Source organism: Zea mays, chromosome 1 (genome assembly GCF_902167145.1).
Source record: "Zea mays cultivar B73 chromosome 1, Zm-B73-REFERENCE-NAM-5.0, whole genome shotgun sequence".
Lineage (NCBI taxonomy): Eukaryota > Viridiplantae > Streptophyta > Magnoliopsida > Poales > Poaceae > Zea > Zea mays.
This window is the reverse complement of record NC_050096.1, coordinates 56392375-56413703: the sequence shown is the minus strand read 5'-3', so window position 1 is coordinate 56413703 and position 21329 is coordinate 56392375. Positions and strand designations below refer to the sequence as shown.

Here is a 21329-nt window from a genome sequence, read left to right as displayed (position 1 = left end):
GCAGGCTGTGGCTTATGCCCATGCGATCGAAGGCGTGGAGGAAGATGATGTCCGCCTGACTGCCGTTGTCAACTAGGACTTTGTGCAGGTCCCAGCCTGCCACGCTGCAATTGATAACCATGGCGTCGCAGTGGGGGGCGCTGCGCAGGTCGACGTCTCGTGCGTCGAAGGTTAGCGGTATGTGGGACCACCTTGTCTGCACGACTGGGCCAGTGACGGCGACATGGTTGATGCTGCGGTAGTGGTCCCGCTTCTGCCGCTTGGTGTCGAAGTCAGTGCTGGACCCCCCAGTTATCATGTGAATGACTCCGCGATATGGTTGATCGGCGAAGTCTTCCTACTTTGGGGCATGGGGGATGTTCTGATGTTGCTGGTGTGGTGGTGGGGGTGGAGGAGGTACGATTTGTACTTCCTGATGGTGTTGGTAAGCGTGGTGCGGTGGATGCGGGGCGGGAGCGTGGATATATGGTGGAGGGGGTTGCTGGTAATTGTGCGCGACGATTCTGGGGTTGTCGGCTGGCTGCGCCCGTGCCATTCTGTCTCTGGTGGCCTTCGTTTTGGGGCAGTCTTTGGTTTGGTGGGCGCAGTCTTCGCCATGGAAAAGGCAGTAGAATCGGCGCGGCGGCTGCGCACGCCCTCGACCCCTACCATGAGTTCCATTTCCGCGGCCCTGGGGGGGATATTCCTGGCGACGAGGGGGGTCAGCAGCGGGATGCTGGTTGGCGATGTTGTGCACTTGCTGCTGACTGCGGCCGTCTCGACCGGAGTCTGGCTGTGGAGTCCTCGTCCACGTGCGGCTGGACTGTGGGGCATCTTTGGGTTTCCGCTGTGACTCAACCTTGCGCTGGTGGAGCTCTTCGGATTTGGCATATTTTTTCAAAGAGCTGATATAGCTCCTGGAGGTTCTTGGGCGGATCTCTGATACAGTGGCTGTAGAGGACGCCAGCACGAAGGCCGCTGATGGCGTAGTGGATAGCGATCTGATCATCAACGGAGGGCAGCTGTGACTTGAGTGTTAAAAATTTGCGGTAATACTCCCGCAGAGTCTCCTTTTCCAGCTGCTTGCAAAGCGAGAGCTCGGCCAAGGCGTCGGTGTCTGGGCGGTACCCTTAGAAGTTGAGCAGGAACTTGTCTCTGAGACTTCTCCAGGAATCAATGGATAGCGGAGGCAATCTGGTGAACCAGGTGAGAGCTGGGCCCTCTAGGGCGATGATGAAAGACTTCGCCATTGTGGCGTCGTCCCCTCCGGCGGATGCAACGGCGACCTGATAACTCATTATGTATTGCGCCGGGTCGGTGCTGCCGTTGTACTTGGGATAGGTCCCTGCTCGGAAGTTAGCTGGCCAAGGCGTCACTTGCAGGTGTGGCGCCAGGGGACTTCGCTCGTCGAGATAGTTGACCCCTTGGAATGGCGCGGCGTGCTGGAAGGTGTAGTCGCGCTGGGGGAAACGCGGGTCTTCCGGTTGTGCTCGGTGTTGCAGGGGTGGCCCATGCTGCAGGCCGAGGTGGCCTTCGCGCGTGTCTTCCAGTTGCGCGCGCTGCTGGAGGGGGGGCCCTTGCTGCAGGCCAAGGTGGCCTTCGCGCTGCATCAGCGCGATCTCACGCTCGAGGTCTTGGGCCTTCTGCTATTCGTCGCGTATCATTTGCCGCACTTTGGCTAGTGTGGACACGCGCTGGCGCTTGGCCTCCAGTATCTCTTTCTGCCTCTGGAGATTGCGGTTCTTGAGGCGCAGGGCGCGCAGCTGTAGCTGTTCTTCCGCTGAGACGATGAGGATTTCACCATCCTCGGTGAGGTCCACGCCTTCCAGTGGGGCGAAGCCTGGGGGGTGGCTGCGATTGTCCTTCAGGGCCGCAGGTGCGGAAGGTGTCGTCTTCGCAGGTGCGGGGAACATTGTCTTCAGTGGCCTCTTGGTGGGTGGATTGGGTGAGGGCGAGGGCCTTGCCCTTTCTTGCGGCGAGCAGTGCTGCCTTCGCAGCCTCGTCAGCCTTCGGGTTAGCTCTCTTGGGTGCCATCGCGGGTGGTTTTCTCGTAGCACGAACGGTGGGCGCCAAATGCTGGAACCTGCTCTCAGTCGCAAGGAGGCCAACAAGAGTGAACAGTGATGACGACAGGGTTACGTGCTAGAAAGCAATAGCTCTGTTAATCTGGCCTCTCACGGGCACTGTGCAGGGGTATTTATAGGTACCTGAGCGCGCAGCGCCTTGAGCTAAGGACGCATGTGCCCTCAGCTACCTAGGTTATCCCCAGAATATTCCCGTAAAGCGGGGTTACAGACCGTAATTACAGGGATGCCTTTACAAATTGGGCCCGTAACGCACGGCGGCCACGCGGGGCCCGTTACGATGGGCCGGATCACACGTGGGCCTCTGAGCTGGACGAGGCCGCACTGTGGGATGCCCTTCGTCGCCGGTCTTCGTCTGGTGCGGAACAAGCGAAGGGTGTCCCTGCCTGTTTTGTTTCTGTTAGCTCAGCTGCTGCATCGAAGGCTTCGAGCGAAGGGTGGCGCCTTTGCCTTAGCCCCAACAGCGACCTCAACCGGAGATCCTTGACGGAAGAAGACAAGGCTCATGAGTGAGATCCGATTGTCACTTAGGGCTAGTTTGGGAGTCACAAAACCGGAGGGGTTGGAGGGGCTAAAATTCCCTCTTTATCAAAAATTCAATAAGGGTTGATTTGGTGACAAGTGGATCCTGGGAGGATTGGAGGGGGTTGAGGGAGAAATAAACTAATTTCCCCCTTAATTCCCTTCAATCCTCCCGGGATCCCGGGTCACCAAATCAGCCCTAAGGAGAAGATTTTAGCCCCTCCAGTTTTTGGACTCCTAAACTAGCCCTTAGAGAAACTTTTTCAAAAGCACAACTCTTGAACCAAACAACTTTTATCTTTCACACAACTCATTCTCCACAACTGTTTTTTCACATCCCACGCAAGTCCCCCCCGATCCCCCCCAAAAAAAAACTACAGTTCAACCAAACATAACCATAATATATTAAAAAAAACTGAAGACATTAGATTTGAAGACCAATTTAGGGCTTGTTCGGTTATTCCCAATACACATGGATTGGATGGGATTGGAAAAAATTGTGAAGAAGTTTGAGCTGTTTGGGATTCAAACCCATCCAATCCCGCTCAATCCACATGGATTGAGAGCTAACCGAACAAGCCCTTAGGGGGGGAGCAACTTTAGCAAAGGTCAGATAAGAGAAGCGATTGTATTGACGCGGTCAAGTAGAGGAAGGTTGAGATGGTGTTTTTTTAGGAGTTATAGTCAGAGTTAACCTCAGGTCACGAAGTTTCATATCCAAGTGCAAAGGGCAAAGCAGCCGCTTTGTTTAGGTGAGGCTAAAAGTGGTACCAACCCAAAACAGAGGGATCAGTGATGCAGGAGGCTGAGAAAAACTGAAATATTTGTCATGGGCTCGTCCGCTCGTAGGCGTAGCAGGTAGGATTAACATAGCTATGCAGGGGCAGGGTACAATGGTTCATCGACGCCACTTCGTCAGAGTTGCTAGATTGGTGTAACGGCGGGCTGCAGGCCTGCAGCTCTGCCGTCTGCCTTTCGGCAGTTGCTGCCTGTAGGAACGTCCGAACGATCAGAATTCAGAGCTTGCCAGACTGGTGAAACGGTGCACTGCAGGCTGCAGCTCTGCCTTTCGCCTCCCGGCCCCAGCACAGAGCTCTTTGTCGGATGGAGCTTTTTATCATAATTAGGGGGTGTTTAGTTACACCCCGCTAAAATTTAGCTCCTGTCTCACCGTTCCGGGTATTAAATATAGTCGGATTATAAAACTAATTTGTCAGCCGAAGATTAAAAGACGAGACGAATCTAGTCCAGTTGGTTGAGTCTATATTTCATACTCCTATTTAAAAGTCAAACGCTTGATGTGAACCGGGCTAAACTTTAGCAGGAGCAACCAAACACCCCCTTATTTTGGACAGAACGGTGATGTTCATGATGTCAGGTGAGACGTACGAGCAGAACAGGCATTTCATGACAGCTGATGACGTGTGCTTTTCCGATTTTTCATCATCTATCTATATATACTGCAATGAAGCAAAGCAAAGGCAAGAAGACCTGAAACAGAGAGACTGATAAGGTAAACGTAAGTACTCCGTTTTTTTTTGTATCTGATCTTTCTCCTTGCTAAGTTATACTAGTGAACATTAGCTGTATAAACCTTGTTCGGTGTAACTCTAGTGACAACTACGGGAAAAAGAGAGAGATTGATAAGGGGCCGACGACATTTTACACGGTAGGCTGTACTATGCCACTGCAATAATCCTCATTTCTATGAGGCGCCCAAAAAAACTCTGCACAAAGCTCAACTGGTCAGCTCCTTTTGCTAACTCTATGATCAGTTGTATCCGTAAGACCTACACGTAAGTTCTCACCGGATCCCAGCTCTAAGAGGTGGAAATTCGTCCTCGTCTCCCACTTTGCAAAGTCCTGGTGGTCTGAAACAATAGAAAAGTCAACTATCGGGATGCTTCATATAAGGACAGAATTGTAGCCATTGTATGTAGCGTAAAAGTGCATGGAATCACTATCACATAACAACAAATCTGGATGCCAGACACACGTATCGGTCTTCTGTGACAGTCCCTAATCCCCATATACTACACCAATCATACTTATTGAATTTTATGCCTAAACAAGGGCAGGTCTTCGGTTGCAGGTTTGAAGCAGCCTCTCCATGGGAGAAGGTATTACCTCGATGATTGTTCTTTCCTCAGACCCATCAGCCTCCAGCACTGGGTATATCCTTTTATTTAATTCTACTATTTAATTTAATTTTACGCTACTTACAAGAATGCATAGTGTACACTGTATAATTCAATGCTATGAACTTTACACTTGGAAATTACCTGTTTTCAGTTGCGGCGGCCCTGGACCTCTGTAACACAAATGGAGAGGCATCTGTAAACACCTTACTTGTAGCTTCTGTGTTAGTAGTTCCATTTGACTTCAATGAGGATAAAGGCAGTGCAAAAGGTCCCAAAGATCCAAACTCTATAGTCTCCAGTGGTCGATCATTTGCAGCAGGGAAGTATGATTGATGAGCACTAGATGATGGGGACCTCTCTTGGCTATTGATGTCATGACAAGAAAGCAATAACTCTGGCAAGATTGGCCTTACGGGACTTCCGTTGTCAGCGGATTTATTTGAATTAGCCGCCTCCTTTTCTAAACCATTTGGAGTGCTTGCTGCGTGGCTGCGTGGCACTGCACCTCTTACGAAAGATAGGTAATCCTTATGATTATTACACTTCTGGTTTCCAGCTGATATCTTCTTTGTGCAATCCCAGACATGTCTGTTTTCTAGCTTCAATGGGCCACAAATTGGTCTCTGCTTTGTTGGCCGGTCAAGTATCTCATACTCTTTCCAAGTGCCACAGCTGTGCTTTCTGGGCATGTTCTTACTTAGGCTAGCTCTATCACACTCTGTAGTATTTTGAATTTTAAACGGTTGATATTTAGGAATCTGATGTGTTGCTCTGGGAGCTCGTGTAGACTCCACATGATATCGGTTTTGCAAAAAGTTCTTATTCAAGCAAACATCCTGGTTGTTATTTGGTAATTGTCTTGCTTCATTGTCATGACGGACTTCCTTTTGATTATGACAACTGAGTTTTTCAACAATTTTCATGTCTGATTCAATGTATTCATGTATCTTCAAAGCTTGATCGATTGTTATTTCTTTGGTTCTACTGTCTATTGCGGCCTGCTCCTTGTGAGACACAAATCTTGCTCCTGGAGCTGACTTCTGGTTGCTTTTATATTTCACTGATTGATTTGGCAGTATTTTCCCATTCTTTCTTGAAGATGCCAATCGCTCCCAGCGAGTATAACAGCTCTGCATACCAACAAAAAGAAACAAAGCTGTAAGTTGTGATCTTAATATATCAACAGGCACGTTTTGGTTGAATTGTGCCAATAATGTTTCACGAACTAACTGGTTCAACTGAAGTTAACATAGGCAGCGGCAATTAACAAAACGTTGTGGTAAGAATGAAAATGGTCAAACTGGACTAAACACTTTTTTTCTTGAAACTAACAAGTTCACTAACCCAAAAGTCATTATTAAGTTTGTGAAAAAAAAGAAGAGTACCAAGTTGCTGGTAAAAAGACACACAGATTGGGAAAAACATTTCAATACCTTTCTTGTAAAGTATGTGTCTTTTCCACTTCCATGCATCATAGCGCTATCCCCAGAGCCATGAAACCATGAAACAGAAGAAACCTCAGAATCAGCACAAGAAGAACACGGTGAGACTCCATTTGGTGGAATATCGATTCCAGAGGGCACAGAGACACTCCGTTGAGAAGCCATATCCCATGGGCTTCCATTCTGTGAATGCTGAGAGACACATTCTGTGCTCTGACTACAAGAAACGGGAGATGGATCCCTTCCATTGCTTCGAGCAGGTGAAAGCAACTGCAACCTTGGCGATCCTGTATCTCTGTCCAACAAGATACTGCAAGCAGAAATGTGAAAGGGGTCCTTGTGAAACTTATCAGCAGAAGATGCTCCCTGAACTGACTGCAAAAACCCATCAAACAAGTATTCGAGGTGGTACTGAACTTGACGCAAACATCTAAATTGTGAATCCAGATCCCCTGAAAGATCTGGCAAGCTTGATGGTGAGGGAGAAAAATGTTGTTTCTCCACATAGGCAGTACTCCATTTTTTCTGTTTGGTGGCAAGTTCTGAAGCAGTGACAGCAGCAGAGGTGCTCAATAGTGATGGGTTGCTCACAAAAACTTGTGACTGTATTGTTGTCTTATCATCTATACAGAAGGCTTTAGCAGTGTAGTGAGATACCTGCTCCATTCCATGGTTCAAGTAACATTTTTCACTGTCACCGTGACTGTTATCATGGCAAAACGATGAATGTAGTTTTGGTGCATTATGAACAAAATGGGATGCTCTTGTACTTAAACCAGTACTTAATGCAGTGTTACGGACTCCTGGAAAATAATTACTCAAATGTGTATGTCCATTCATTCCAACGTATAAGTTTTTATCACCCAAGCTCTTTGAAAGATGACAGGTTATGTTCTCATCTTCACCATCGGAAATCTTCATACTTGATATATCTTCCAAAATAGTCTCAGCAGTACCAAAGGAAGAATGAAAAGCATAATTGCTGTCAATATCTGGTCTTGCCCCTAGTTCATTCCTTCCCAAAGTGTTTTTGAAAAACTCATAAATTTCATCAGGAATAACTTCTGATGGTAACGTGACAATATGACCAAGCTTTCGAGCACCATATAAGAAAGCTGTTCGAATGCGATTAAAGCTAGCTGCACAAAATCACCTTATTAAATTAAGCAGATGAGGCCAGGCAAACCCAATGCTAGCTAGCTACACATATGGGTTTATGCAATTATGAGTACAAGCAGCAGCAAGACTTAATAAATTGGGATGCAATTATGAGTACAAGCAGCAGCAAAATATTGTATAGGAAAACTTAGAAAAGAGTTATATGTATATCTTGGTTAGATCAAATTCAAACCTCTGTTGACACTTCTGCCAAGATTGTTGTACTCCTTCAGTGGATCAACTATGTTTAGATGTTTAGGACGAAACCTCGGATAGCATGAATCGGAATTTTTTGGAGGTACAGTTGCTTTATCCATGGAGCTCTTGAGGAATTCTTTGTCAAACAATAAGTCACTGGTATGTGTAACTGTAGCTTCAACTGCAAGCAGGATAAAATTTCGAGATAACTTAGAGAATATGCCTCAATACATTAATCTGCCAATGAAAATATGAAAGGTAGCCCACCAATTAAGTTTGGCAAAGACGACAAAGCAACAGGGCCATTTAAACTTATGCAATAGTTGTCCCAGTCAAACTTGCTAAAATATTCCAGAAACCTATAAAGAACCTATTAATAAAAACACAGGGAAACGGCAAGACATGAGCTTTTCTATTATATAATGAGAAAATATATCTGAAATAAGTAAATCTTTTAAGACATACCTCCACAGGGCTGTGGAGAGATTTGTGGAATAGATTGAATACATAAAGGATAAGTACTTCCAGTGCATAGGTTGATATAAGTCCATGATGAGCTCCTAGTAGGCGGCTTTCATAATAGCACCATGCCTTGATCAATATGATGCTCCTTTTAAATAGATGGTTTTTTCCAACTTTCCGATCAACCTGACGAAGGAATCATCATTTATTTGCTATGACTTGGTATGATAATAAAATGAAAGTACACCTAGACAGCACAAGAAACCAATGTTGAACAACCCACACATTCAATGAGCTAAGTGCTTATTTAACCAGAAGGGCTTTTAGTGAAGAAGAGTGTGTTCTTGAAATATGATTTCCACAAAATAAAATGTGTTAATCACCAGCTCAAGGAAGCAGAGTGCGCAGATCCCACCAGTTTGGTTGAATGAGATATCAACTATAATATTTCCAATAGTGCATTTAATGAGCCTGACCTGGATGGACATGAATTTCAGATAATTAGATGGGTGTGAAAAACAATAAGAATAACATGTCAAAGAGAAAGATGAGGGACAGATAGCTTTCAGTTTAACTATCATGCGAGCAGAATGAAAATGCCAAGTAAGAACTCGGATTACAATATCATAGATTGCCTAAACAACCATCCAAAACGAATCACTAGGAAGGTATAGGATGTGTATATAGGAGAATAAACCTCGGCATCAATTCGTTCCAAGTCCTTCACTACAAATTCAGCATCACTATTCTGCTCCTCAGACTCAAGAATGCAGAAAACATCATTAACCAAAGTACTATCATAAGATGTATTTCCAAGGACAGTTAGATCAATATCCCCATCAGGAAGGTAAGTCTTTAGTGGAACTGATCCAAATGCAAAAACCTGACCAATATAGCAAACAAGTGCTAGTTATTACATATAAAACCAATATGCCAAAAGGTTCAACAGATGGTTCTACATGAGATAGAAAGGCATTATACTGATCAAAATAGTCTGTCAAAAGTCAAAATCATCAATGTGCATTACAACAGATAAAGCCTAAGCTAAACTTCTATACTAATAAATGCCTGGAAAACTTCTTGCCGGATGCCTTTTCAGAAAAGAAAGTGTAAGGTATAACTTGCATCTCCAAGAGGAGAGTCTGGAAGTGATATTGCGCAGGTTTTCAACAAGGCAGCCTCACGAAGAAAGACCAAATATTAATATACTGACGATACTTCAGTTAACAGCCATTGTTAAAGAAATGGTAGAATTCCACAAGGCATTTTGAAATGTTCTTTATTTGACTCTAGGTGGCACACGTTTGCTGTAGCAGGAAAAAATGCACCATCATACATATGTCTCCCATAAGGCCATAACAAATCACGTGATTGTAATTAAGCAAAGGCAATCATCTCCATCACCCAAAAAAATTGCAAGGAACAAGCCCGCAATTATTGACAAATGCTAGAAGAAATATCATCACATAGCTCCAACTCTAGGACTAATGGTTGTATGTTATAGGCTTATAGCAGCCAGATGCTCTAACTAAATCCAGCTAATAAAGAGACATCTCGTACACATTAAAAGTGATCGGCAGAATAGCAACAAATAATGGACCAGTTTTTAAGATCTACCACAGCCCATAGGCGGGTGTGGAGGGAGGAACATCCACGTATATAAATAAGCCCGTCTGCAAACCTCAAAGTACGACTCATCAAACAGCGGACGCGCTGAACTTTCATCAGCATAACAACAATGAAACTGTTCCAACAATGCGCTCTAGGGACATCTCAGCAGATTTAAAAACAGGACGTTGCCAGGCAGCCGTCGGTGCAAGGCAAAAGTCTCTATCCTGCTCTGACAAATCCTCTAAAAGTCAACATGCCAGGAAGATTCCACTACAGCATTCCTTACTTGCCAAACTATGCAGTAATTCCACGTGGACGAGTCAACATGAATGGTTGGATGGATATGCACAGCTCGAAGCGGACACTGCTGCCAGCTAGTAAAGCAGGCAATCACGGGCAGAACACAGACATTAACAACAAAAAATGTTTTTATACTTTTTTCCCTGTAAGCAACAAAAAATATGTCTCTATTCCACCAGACCTTCACCAGAAAGAAACTACTCTACTGATTCCTGCACCCACAGAAAAAATGTTTTATATGCTTCACTAAACTTTCTAATCAACAACAGTAGCACAGAAACGCCTCTTGAGTTTGCTCGAGAAAAGAACGCAAGATAGAACGTGCCCCGTGTCCGTAAGCTATAAAAAGTTAAAGAGGAAACAAAAAAAATCCAAAGATCGGGCACAGTTCACAGACAGTTTCACAGAAAAGCTCACCAGCAATTCCTATGTTCATTGGTCCATGCGAAACCAAACAATTTTGCACAGCAGAACAGATAGTGTAATGGAGAACAATTATCATAAAAATTGATCCATGCGAGAACAGAGTCTAATGGAGAACAATTATCATAAAATGTTGATCTATGCGATAACAGATAGAAAACAGAAGCGATCCCCCCAATCTGGCAACGTAAAGGGTAGCACGACTTTTTTTTTAAAAAAAACGAGACAGAACAATTACGACGCGCCGCGAGCAAATGGTTTACGAGTTAATCCAGATCCGTACAAACCAAACGAATAATCAAGCGCCAAATCCCTTGGAAAGCGATGGAACAAGACTAAACAAACCATGAAGCCAAAACCAAAGTGAAGAAGACAAAACTGCTCCTGATTGGAGGTAAACAACCGGACGAGAATCCCCATACATGCCAGGGGGCAGCAGAGGAATACGGAAACCTTACTTATCTACGGAACGAAACATGACTAGTCGATTACCCCACCCAAGCCCAACTGCACAAGCAAGGGCAACCGAAAGAGAACGCGGAACCGCCCCGCGCGCGCGGACGGGAGCGACCCGGCGCTGCACTGCAGCGCACTGCGACGAACGCACCTCGCATCCGAGCGCTGAGCCGACGAGCCTCCGCGCGTAGTCGACGACCTCCGCGCGGCGGCGCTCGGAGGCCTCCGTGGGCCTCACGCGCCGCACCACCTCGCCCGCCGCGGCCCCCGCCACCGCCAAGCCCCGCGAGGGAAACGCCGCGGGCGCCACTTCCGCCGGCGCCAGCTTGCCCCTCCCTCCGGCCGCCATCCCCGGTGAGCGCCTGCGCCGCTACCTCGCGGCGGCCATGCGGAACTGGGGAAACGAAACGGAACGGGAGTGAGGAGTGGACTGTTTCTCGGCTCTCGTCTCGTCGACCGCGTGCTGGGGGTTTTGCCGAGCCGTTACGAGGAGTGAGGTGAGGGGAGTGGGGAGCGCGAGTGCGTGCGAGGGCGGCGCTTTGATTTTCCCCAGGCGGGTGTGGGATGGGTAGGTAGGCAGGCAGGCGAGAGTGGTCGCTGGCTCGCTGCCCCGCGTCGGACGCGCGCGGCCGGGGGAAGAGAAGAAACAGGAAACCCGCGGGCGTGTGATGAACAAAACAAACGCGTCGCCAGCGCCCCACGACGACGAGGCGGAGGCGGTGGTGGTGGGGCAGGGTTCGTCCCTGGGCCTGACGGCCGTCCCTATCTGGATCTGGGATTTTATAAGTGTGTGTGTGAGTCTGAGAGGAGCTCGCGTGTGCGTGTGCGTGCGCGTTGGGATGGTGCCGCCTTGGCGAGGTGTGGCACCGGTGATTTGGACCGGTAGGATTTTTTTTATTTTTCTTTAGCAATTAGGAAAGTCATCGTTGTTATCTATATCTATACCTATAATTCATCATTTTTAAACTAGAGATCAATTTATATCTTTATTTGGATATTAATTTTTTAGTTTTTTTCGATTGTGAACAAATAACATATAGATTTGGCTATGTAAACTTATAGTCTCGTTTCTCGCATTGAGTTTATTAATATTCATAAAAAGTAAATCTTAAGTTTGTTTTTAAATAATTAATATAAAATTCGGATACGGATACAAATACTAATGTTTTTTCACGGTTTTTGATGTAGGGAGAAAATAATGCACACAAAAAATTATACAAAAATTTATTCTTGTACTTCGTGATATTGTTAATAACATAGCTACAATTAGCTTCAAATTTTATGTTCATCTATAGTTATGTTTTAGAAACATCCCTACTTTAAACTTTACAAAACTTACCAAACCAAATCATCCCTACGTTCATAACCTTCACTAAATCCACCAAACAATTGCACCCACATTTAACGCAACATCTAAACCAATGGTTTTGATAGCTCGATAACATTCTCCCCCTTACTCAAATCCAATGAACATACATTACTTGGATCACCTATCATTCTTTCCCCACTGTGACCCCCGCCCCTCTCGCTCATGTCGTCACCCTAGCCTCCCTCGCCCCTCTCGCTCATGTCGTCGTCGCCGTTATCAACTCTTTCCCCGCGTTGCTGCCGTCATCATCTACTCCTCCCATCTCTAGAATCGTAGCGTTAGTAGGCTATATGCTAGTAGTCTTCCGAATTGTTTAAGATCTAGCTTTATATTACGCTTAATGAGGCAAGTAAAAAGAGCCAACTAAATTTGTCGGCGTTTCGAGACCGGGGGGTCCCTCAGGCCGACGAGTGAGTGTCGCGTGCCCCAGCCCAGATGGGTCGAGCGCGTGGGCGAGCGCGAAGGGGGGAAAGGAGCGAGGCGGCCGGAGACCGGCGTGAGAGAGGTGGGAATCCCGCGGCCTTCGTGTTCGTCCCGCGCCCAGGTCGGGTGCGCTTGCAGTAGGGGGTTACAAGCGTCCACGCGGGTGAGGGAAGCGAGCGGCCCCAAGAGAGCGCCTGTCCCGTCCTCGTCCCGCGCGGCCAACCCTCTCTAGGAGGGCCCTGGTCCTTCCTTTTATAGGCGTAAGGAGATGATCCAGGTGTACAATGGGGGTGTAGCAGAGTGCTACGTGTCTAGCGGGGGAGAGCTGACGCCCTAAGTACATGCCAATGTGGCAGCCGGAGAGATCTTGGCACCCTGCTGGTGTGATGTCGTGGCCGTCGGAGGAGCGACGGTGCCTGGCGGAGGGACAGCTGTTGGAGCGGTCGAGTCCTTGCTGACGTCCACCTGCTTCCGTAAGAGAGCTGGGAGCCGCCGTCGTCACAGAGCGTGCGGGGCGCCATCATTGCCTGTCTGGCGGAGCTGGCCAGATGGGACACCGGTCTTGTTCCCTGCGGCCCGAGTCAGCTTGGGGTAGGGTGGTGATGGCGCTTCCCGTTGACGTGGCTGGCCTGCGCCCTAGGCTGGGCGATGTGGAGGCTCCTCCGAAGCCGAGGTCGAGTCTGTCTCCCATGGCCGAGGCCGAGTCCGAGCCCCTGGGTCGCGAGGCGGAGGTCGTCGGCAGAGGCCAGGGCGGAGTCCGAGCCCTGGGGTCGAGCGGAGCGAAGTTCGTCGTCTTCTGGGGCTGAGCCCGAGTCCGAGCCCTGGGTCGGGCGGAGCAGAGTTCGCCGTCTTCCGGGCCTTAGCCCGAGTCCGAGCCCTAGGTCGGGCGGAGCGGAGTTCGCCGTCTTCTGGGCTTTAGCCCGAGTCCGAGCCCTGGGTCGGGCGGAGCGTAGTTCGCCGTCTTCCGGGGCTGAGCCCGAGTCCGAGGCCTGGGTCGGGCGGAGCGGAGTTCGCCGTCTTCCGGGTCTTAGCCCGAGTCCGAGCCCTGGGTCGGGCGGAGCTTCCTATGGCGCCTTTGGCAGGGCCTGGCTTCCTGTCAGTATCACTCTGTCAAGTGGCACTGCAGTCGAAGTGGCGCAGGCGGCGCTGTCCTTCTGTCAGACCGGTCAGTGGAGCGGCGAAGTGACGGCGGTCACTTCGGCTCTGCCGGAGGGCGCGTGTCAGGATAAAGGTGTCAGGCCACCTTTGCGTTAAATGCTCCTGCGACTTGGTCGGTCGGTGCGGCGATTTAGTCAGGGTTGCTTCTTAGCGAAGGCAGGGCCTCGGGCGAGCCGAAGATGTGTCCGCCGTTGGAGGGGGGCCTCGGGCGAGACGGAAATTCTCCGGGGTCGGCTGCCCTTGTCCGAGGCTAGGCTCGGGCGAGGCGTGATCGAGTCGCTCGAATGGACTGATCCCTGACTTAATCGCACCCATCAGGCCTTTGCAGCTTTATGCTGATGGGGGTTACCAGCTGAGAATTAGGAGTCTTGAGGGTACCCCTAATTATGGTCCCCGACAGTAGCCCCCGAGCCTCGAAGGGAGTGTTAGCACTCGCTTGGAGGCTTTCGTCGCACTTTTTTGCAAGGGGACCAGCCTTTCTCGGTTGCATTTTGTTCCGGTGGGTGCGCGCGAGCGCACCCGCCGGGTGTAGCCCCCGAGGCCTCGGAGGAGTGGTTTCACTCCTTCGAGGTCTTAATGCCTTGCGTAATGCTTCGGCTGGTCTGGTTGTTCCCTCATGCGAGCTGGCCGTAGCCCGGGTGTACGGTCGGGGCCCAAGTTCTCGGGCTGGTATGTTGACGCTGTCAACGGTTTGGCCGGAGCCGGGTTTGCGAGAGCAGCCCCCGAGCCTCTGCACAGGGCAAGAGGGCGATCAGGGACAGACTCGGCTTTTTTACATACGCCCCTGCGTTGCCTTTCCGCAAGGAGGAGGGGGGGAGAGCGCCATGTTACCCTCGATGGGCGCCGAACATGGTGTCTCCGGTGAGCTGCAAGCGGGTAATCCGAGTGGACGCCCGTGCCCCGTTCGTTAGGGGTCGGCTAGGGGCCTAGAGGCACGCCCAAAAGTACCTGCGGGTGATCTGCCGGACCCGGTCCCCTGGCGACGGGGTCCGAGGGCTCGATGCCTCCCTCCGATGGGATTCCGTTACAAGATCGCTCCCGCTGGTCTCGGAAATGTCCTAGGGTACCTCGGGAGCACAACCCGAGCCTTGGTTATGTATCGAACGTACCCCTGGTCATCCCTCACTCGGCGTCTGAGGCGGCTGTGAACCCTTCGGGGGCCAGCCTTCGAACCCCTGATCAGTAATGGGCGCGGAGCCCGAGTAGCCTGAGGCGGCCGTGGAACCCTTCGGGGGGCCGGCCTTCGAACCTCTGACCAGTAGTGGGTGTAGGTCCCACGTGATCTGAGGCGGCTGTTGAACCCTTCGGGGGGCCAGCCTTCGAACCTCTGATCAGTAAGGAGGCTCGGAGCCTGGTTCCTTCACGGGGAAGGATCCCTTTCGGGGTATCCCCCTTTCCCGGTCCCTGTCGCAAGAGATAGAGAAAGAGGAAAAAGGGAAAAGGATACGAAACCGAACGACGCGGCGTACCTTTTTTGGCGCGGTTATTTCGGCGAAGGCGAAGTGTCGCCCGCTGCTCCTGTCAGAAGCACCGCCTGTCCAGCCGTGGAGTTAATGCGATGGGGCGAGTAGTTGGCGGGGCGGCCGTTGCGCGTGCGCGAGCCGTTCGAGGAACGGATCACGGGCGCGTTGTCTTCACGCCGTGAGAGGGGGTTCTCTTGCTGCCCCCGGATGGGACGTGAGCTTGGCTGACGACGTGACCGCTGCTCCCGCCCGCCTGCCACCGTCATTACTGCCGGCCCACTTTTGGCCGCGTTGACCGCCGTGTCAGGCTGGCGCTGCTGGGTCGCGCGCTGGGTCGCCTCGAGTCGCGGTATTGGTTCCGCAATCGAGGAGGCGCGGTGGTGGCGCAAGTGGCGGTGCAGTTGCTTGCATGCAGCATCCGGCGCGCCGGTTGCGCGACGCGTGGGCCTGGGCCTCCATGCTGGCGTGTCGGGAGTCGGAGAAGCGCGTCCACTTGGCGCGGTTGCATGCCGCCTGCATGGCTACCCGCCTCTTTCGCCCGTTGGTCTGGGCAAAAGTGGAGGGTCACTTGTAACCGCTGGGCGGTTGCGTGCACCACGCGCGGCGGTTTGGCTTCTTCTGCTCGGAGCCAGTCTGCATGACATGCGGGACCCAGCCCCCGTGCCGCAGGGGAGGGCCTTGGAGCGTGTTGGAGGAGACTCAGCCCGTGACGGTTGGGGGTGCAAGCAGGGAGAGTTGCCTTTAAAAGGAGGATGACCCCTTTCGAAAGGCGACCATGTCTTCTCGCTCCCTTATGTACCGCGTCATTCCAGCTTCCAAGCCCCCGGATGGGGGATACCCGCCGTCTTTTCGCCTCATCGTTGGAGGAACGCAACTCCGTGGGAGTTGGTACCTTTCAGCCATCGTTCGGCTTCAAGGATTTTCATCATGCAGCCCGGCTGCACCCCTCCACCGGCGGTCACCCAAGATGGTGACCTCCATCTTGATGGTGGGGGAAAGCGAGCCGGGCTGCGGCCTCTGCCCCTCCCTCAGCCTCAAGGATTTTCATCACCAGGGCTGGGGAGGAGAGTGTGCCGAGTTGGGGTCGGCCCCTGCGTGGGCGGCAGGCCGCTCCATCACTCAGTGATTGGAGGGAAGGGCGGCCGTCGTCCGTGGCGACGGCAGCTGCACCGTGCCTGGCTCTCGGACGCGAGTGGCTTCGGAGCCGCTCGCAGCGCCGGCGTCTGCCACGGCAGCTGGAAGAGGTTCTCCCGCCGGCGCTGATAGCCAAGGCCGGCCACGGGCTGACCTCCAACTCTACGGCCTTCTGCCCGTCCTTGCCTCACGAGTTTGGGCATGGGCGGGGGCCTCCTGGCAGCAGCATCTGTGTAACACCCTGAATTTGGGGGTATAAAATTTCTTTGCTCATATTCACAAATTCAGGTGTTACTTCCTTTTCTCATCCTTCCTAAATTCTTTTCTCTCTCATTTCTATAGGAGCTAAGTGCTTATTTTACTTGTAATTATAGTCTATTATGTTAAACCCTAAGGGAGTATGAATTGTTGCATCATGTTGAACCCTAGATTTCACTTTTGTTTGGTGCATAATTCTCAAAAAGTCTAATTTGGATTTTGGGGCTCATTTGAATTTGAATCAAATAGAATAGGTAAAAAGAAAAGGGAAAAACAATTCAGAATAAAAGAAAAAGGCAAAGAGGCCCAACCCAGCCGCCCCCTCGGCCTTTCGGCCCAGCCGGCCCATTCCCGCGCGCGCGCCTCTCTCCCCTCCTCTCTCTGCGCAGCGGGCCCGGCCTGTCGGCGCGGTCGCCTCCCGCGTACCCGCCTCCCTCTCTCACTGCTCGCCCGGCCCCACCTGTCAGCGCTGCCGCTTTCCCCCGCGCGCCCGCTCCCTCGCTCTCTCTCTGCCCGTGGGCCCAACCCGTCAGCCCCGCTTCTCTCGCGCCCGCACCCGCTTTCTTCTCTCTCTGCGTTGCGGGCCCGGCTTGTCAGCCCCGTCGTCCCCGCGTAACCGCCGCCGAGCTGCTCGCGCCCGCCTTCCCCGCGCCCACGTCGCGCGTGGGACTCGCCCCACCTCGCCCTCGGCCACTTGTGCCCCGAGCCCCACTCGCCCTCACCCTCTCCCCCCATTTGCGCCCAGTAAACCCTCTTTCCCCCTCGCTGCGCGCACGCAGAGCGCCGCCGCCATAACCCCGCCGTCCCGAGCTCGGTTTCTCATCGCCGTTGGAGCTCCGCCGCGCCCTTAGCCCCGGTGAGCTCCGCCCCGACGCCCGCAACCCGGAACGCGCCCCAATTCCCTCTCCCCCTCCCTATTTCTCTCTGCCCGCGCTCACCCGTCGTCCGCCGTGCAGCCGCCACCGTCGACCCGGGTCCCCGTCGCGTCTCTGTCGCCACCGAGGAGTCCCCGGAGCCCGCCTTGAGGTAAGGGACCTCTCCCGCCCCTATCGCCCCTTGTTTTGCTCTCTGTTGCGTTTGATTGCTCGCCGGAGTAGAATAACCCCGCCGCCGAGCCGCCCCGCCGTGAACCGCCCCCCTCCGGTGCCTCTGCCCCGACCCAGACCCCACCAATGGAGTCCCCGTGCCCTCCCTGACCTCCCCGACCACTCGGATTGCCCCAGAGCCCCGCCAGTCGCCCGTGCCCCTCGTCTCCGGCGAGCCCTCCGCCGCGGGGACGAGCGCCGCCGCCCCAGCTAGCCGTAGGGAAGACCCCGGCCGCCCATCCGATCTCCGCCGCTCAACCCAGATCGGGCGGTCCTGATTCAACTCGCCCGGACCTAATCCTGGCCGTCCGCCAGCGATCCAGCGGCCCAGGCCCACTACCCCCTCACCCCGTCTCTCTGCCCGCCTGGCCCCGCCTGTCAGCCCCGCGCCCGCGCTGTCCGCCCGGCCCCGCCTGTCAGCCCCGCGCCCGCGCTGTCCGCCCGGCCCCGCCTGTCAGCCGCTCACGCCGCCGCGCGCCCGCGCGCCCGCCGCGGGATCTAATCCCAGCCGCCGATCTGAGATCCAACGGCTGTAGGCGCCCGATACCCCTTCGCCCGCGCATTTTCTTAAAGAGCCCCCCTGTTTTCTGGAAATTGCGCCCGCCGTCCCTGGTTTCTCGCAGTTAAGTCCCTGGCCCTTTTATTTAATTAAAAATAAGTCCTTAGGGTATAATTTTAACCCCTAAACTTGTAAAATTCATAACTTTGTCATATGAACTCCAAATTAGGTGCTTCAAATTGCAAAATGTTCATAGTATTATTATCTATCTGTTTATGCAATGTTTCCCTGCTGTTTCCATGTATTAATTAATAGCTAATCACTAGGATAGGATTAAGACTATTGAAACCTTATTTAAGATAATTGGAAATGAGTAGACTTTAATAAAAGTTGGATTACTTAAGTTTATGGACTTAAACACTTAAGTTTAGGAACTTAAACCAGATAATTATTTAATCCCACCACTAACTTAGACCTGATTAGTGGATAGTAAATCACTTTGTGTAGTCCTCTACCCCCAGACCTAGGGAACTTTAGAGTGCCTATCCCTTTTCTGTTATGAACTTGTGACCCCTCTCTGCTGCATATGTTTGGTATATTGTTTTTGTTTGTTATTTTCCCAAGTGCATAGTGTGAATGATTGCTTTGCGTAGACAACGAGCAGTCTGTGTTTCCCGAGGCAGTTGCAGAGGAAGTCCCTGATCAGCAGTTTGGTGAAGGCAAGTGTCCTCTGTCCCATTATGTCCTATTCATTTATAACTTACTACCCCGCATTACTTACTTGAAACCTAAGGATTGATTAGCTTTGCACTTTACTATATCCTTGATGACCTTATGGGCTATTATGGTTAGCACTTTGCTATTGCTTTAACATAATCAATGAACATGATGTGGCTATTTATGATACTGTTATCCTGTTGATGTTGATGATCTTGTGATACTCTAGGGGGCTCAGGCTGTTTCCTGAGTACCTCTCCGTAAGGACTGGTTCGTTGAGAGACCACCCGGGATAACAGTGCAACCATGAGGGTGAAATGGGATGCCCTTAGCTGATTAATTGGATGAACTAGAGGTGTAGTTGCTTAGCCGTCGTGCCGTCAATGGGGTCCAGGCACAGTGCTTGCTCTGCCGAGGCTGAGTGCCGAGGTTCTTTCGTTTTGCTCTTTGTTAGTCACTCTCCTGCGGGGAGGGGTACTGTGTTTATCAAACTGGAGAAACCTAACGGGCAGCTATGATCTCTAGGGAATCTTTGTAAAAGCTACGTAGTGATGCCCTGCCGGACCACCTAGGTAGTGGTCAATGGGGATTAGCTCTCCCCGGGTAGAAAGGGAATCATGACTCATGGGTAAAGTGTGCAACCTCTGCAGAGGGTAGTGAAACTGGTATATCAGCCGTGCTCACGGTTAAGAGCAGCCTTGGGATCCTCTTTGATTAGGGATACAGATGGTTCGAGATATAATGATTATGACATGGTCTTGGTTCGACTATGATGATGATGTTCCTCGATGAGGAAATGGTTTACGGATTGGTTAATGCTAAAATCTGGCTTCTACTAATGATAAATACTTGACCAACTAAAAGCAACTGCTGGAGCCTAACCCCACATAAAGCTAGTCCACCTCAGCCAAACGGGACATTTGCTGAGTACGTTGATGTGTACTCATCCTTGCTTTACCACAAAACACCAGGTTGTCCGCATTGTAACCACTGCTCGGGAGAAGGCGAAGCCGTGGAAGGAGACTTCCAGGAGTTCCAAGACTACGATGAATTTTAGGTGTTGGTTGGCGGCAACCCCCAGTCAGCTGCCTGTGAAGGCCTTATCTTTACTGCGTTTCGCTAGCACTTTGATTTATCTGTTAAGTTGATGACTATGTGGATGTCTATGACTCTGTGATGTAATAAGTTAATACTCTTTTATGTTATTATTCGAGCAATGTGCGTTGATGTTCATTTATGTAACCGCTGTGTACGTGAGTTCTGATCCTGGCACGTACATAGTTCGCATTCGGTTTACCTTCCAAAACCGGGTGTGACAATCTGCCCTGAGGTCAGTGCTGCCGCTGTTCGGCCCCCCGGAGCAGAAGTCGTCGTCGTCGCCGCTGCTGGAGCGGGTGACGGCGCGCCGTTCGTCGGTCTTCCGTTGCTCCGCAGGCCCACCCCTATCGAGTGGGGCTATTCGTACCTGCGGAGGGGGGAACCGGAGTTCCGTTTGTAATGGCACTTCGAATGCCGGTGTTTTTTGTTCATTTTGGCTTTCGGGGCCTGAACATGTATGTAATTTCGGCACGGAGCCGTGTTTTTTCCTCATTTTTGAGCGCTAAGACTCGTCTATTGATTATCTGAACCGCTTCACCAAGCATGAGTCGCCCCGTGTCAAGGTGACGAGTGAGGTATCCGTATCCCAGAGGCGTAGGAGTCCCTCGGCTCGGTCGGCCTTGCTGTCCGAGGCTCCTCTAGCTTAGTTAAAGGGACCCCTCGGCCGCTCTTCGACGAGACGAGGCCAGGGGTAGCGATATCAGTATGAACAGAGGCGGAGTCGGCTCGAAAATGAAACCTGGTTGGCCGGAGCCTAGCCGGGTTGTCCGTTGGCGGGACCGGCGTCGGAGTTGATCAGCCGAGGCCTCAGGTCGGGCTGGCGCCCTTGGGAGATGGTCGGCCGAGGCCCCAGGGGCAACCGGCTGAGCCGCCTGCTCGGGCCGGATTCCCGGAGAAGTCCCTGGCAGCGATTGCCCGGGCGTGGTGATGACGTCGTCCTTCAGAGCGGAGATCCTCGGACCGCGTCGCCGTCCGAGGCTAGGTCGGGCCTCGCCGAAGGTGTCGTTGATGCCGAGGGTGTTGCTGCCCCCTTCCAGCGTCAAGACCCGAGCCTGCAGGGTCAGAGTGTCTTGTAGCGTGTGCCTTCTGCAGCCGCCGAGGCCAGAATACACGCCCTCGCTGTGTTGTAAAGTTGCGTCTCCTTTCCTCTTGTTTCGAGTATCTGTGAATCATCTAGGCCCCTTTGGTAATGTTTTGGTAATTAATGACAACTGCTTGTGGACTAACGATTCTTGGAGAAATAAGAATGCAGGGTTGGACCACATAGAACAGGAAATGTTGAAGAATCATACGCATTGGTTGTGGATCAGATGAAGGCAAAGGTATAATATAGGTTTCATTTTTGCCGG

The 21329-nt window shown here is 51.5% G+C and overlaps 1 protein-coding gene across 2 annotated transcripts; it reads right to left on the bottom strand.

The window, feature by feature from the left end:
* Positions 1-4092: 4092 nt before the first annotated feature.
* On the bottom strand, positions 4093-11536 carry LOC100304391 (uncharacterized). 2 transcript variants are annotated; one of them, NM_001361417.1, is made up of 10 exons: positions 10928-11503; positions 8684-8869; positions 8370-8462; positions 7990-8172; positions 7792-7894; positions 7520-7705; positions 6160-7307; positions 4868-5856; positions 4394-4456; positions 4093-4312 (listed from the first exon to the last, which is right to left on the bottom strand). In NM_001361417.1, the coding sequence occupies exons 1-10, from the start codon at positions 11123-11125 to the stop codon at positions 4291-4293; spliced, it is 3171 nt and encodes a 1056-aa protein (NP_001348346.1). In that variant the 5' UTR covers positions 11126-11503; the 3' UTR covers positions 4093-4290. The 2 variants fall into 2 exon arrangements, with proteins under 2 accessions (NP_001348346.1, XP_020393144.1); XM_020537555.3 differs by lacking the exons at positions 4093-4312; positions 4394-4456 and adding an exon at positions 4496-4753 and having other exon boundaries at positions 10928-11536.
* Between the last annotated feature and the right edge of the window lie 9793 nt (positions 11537-21329).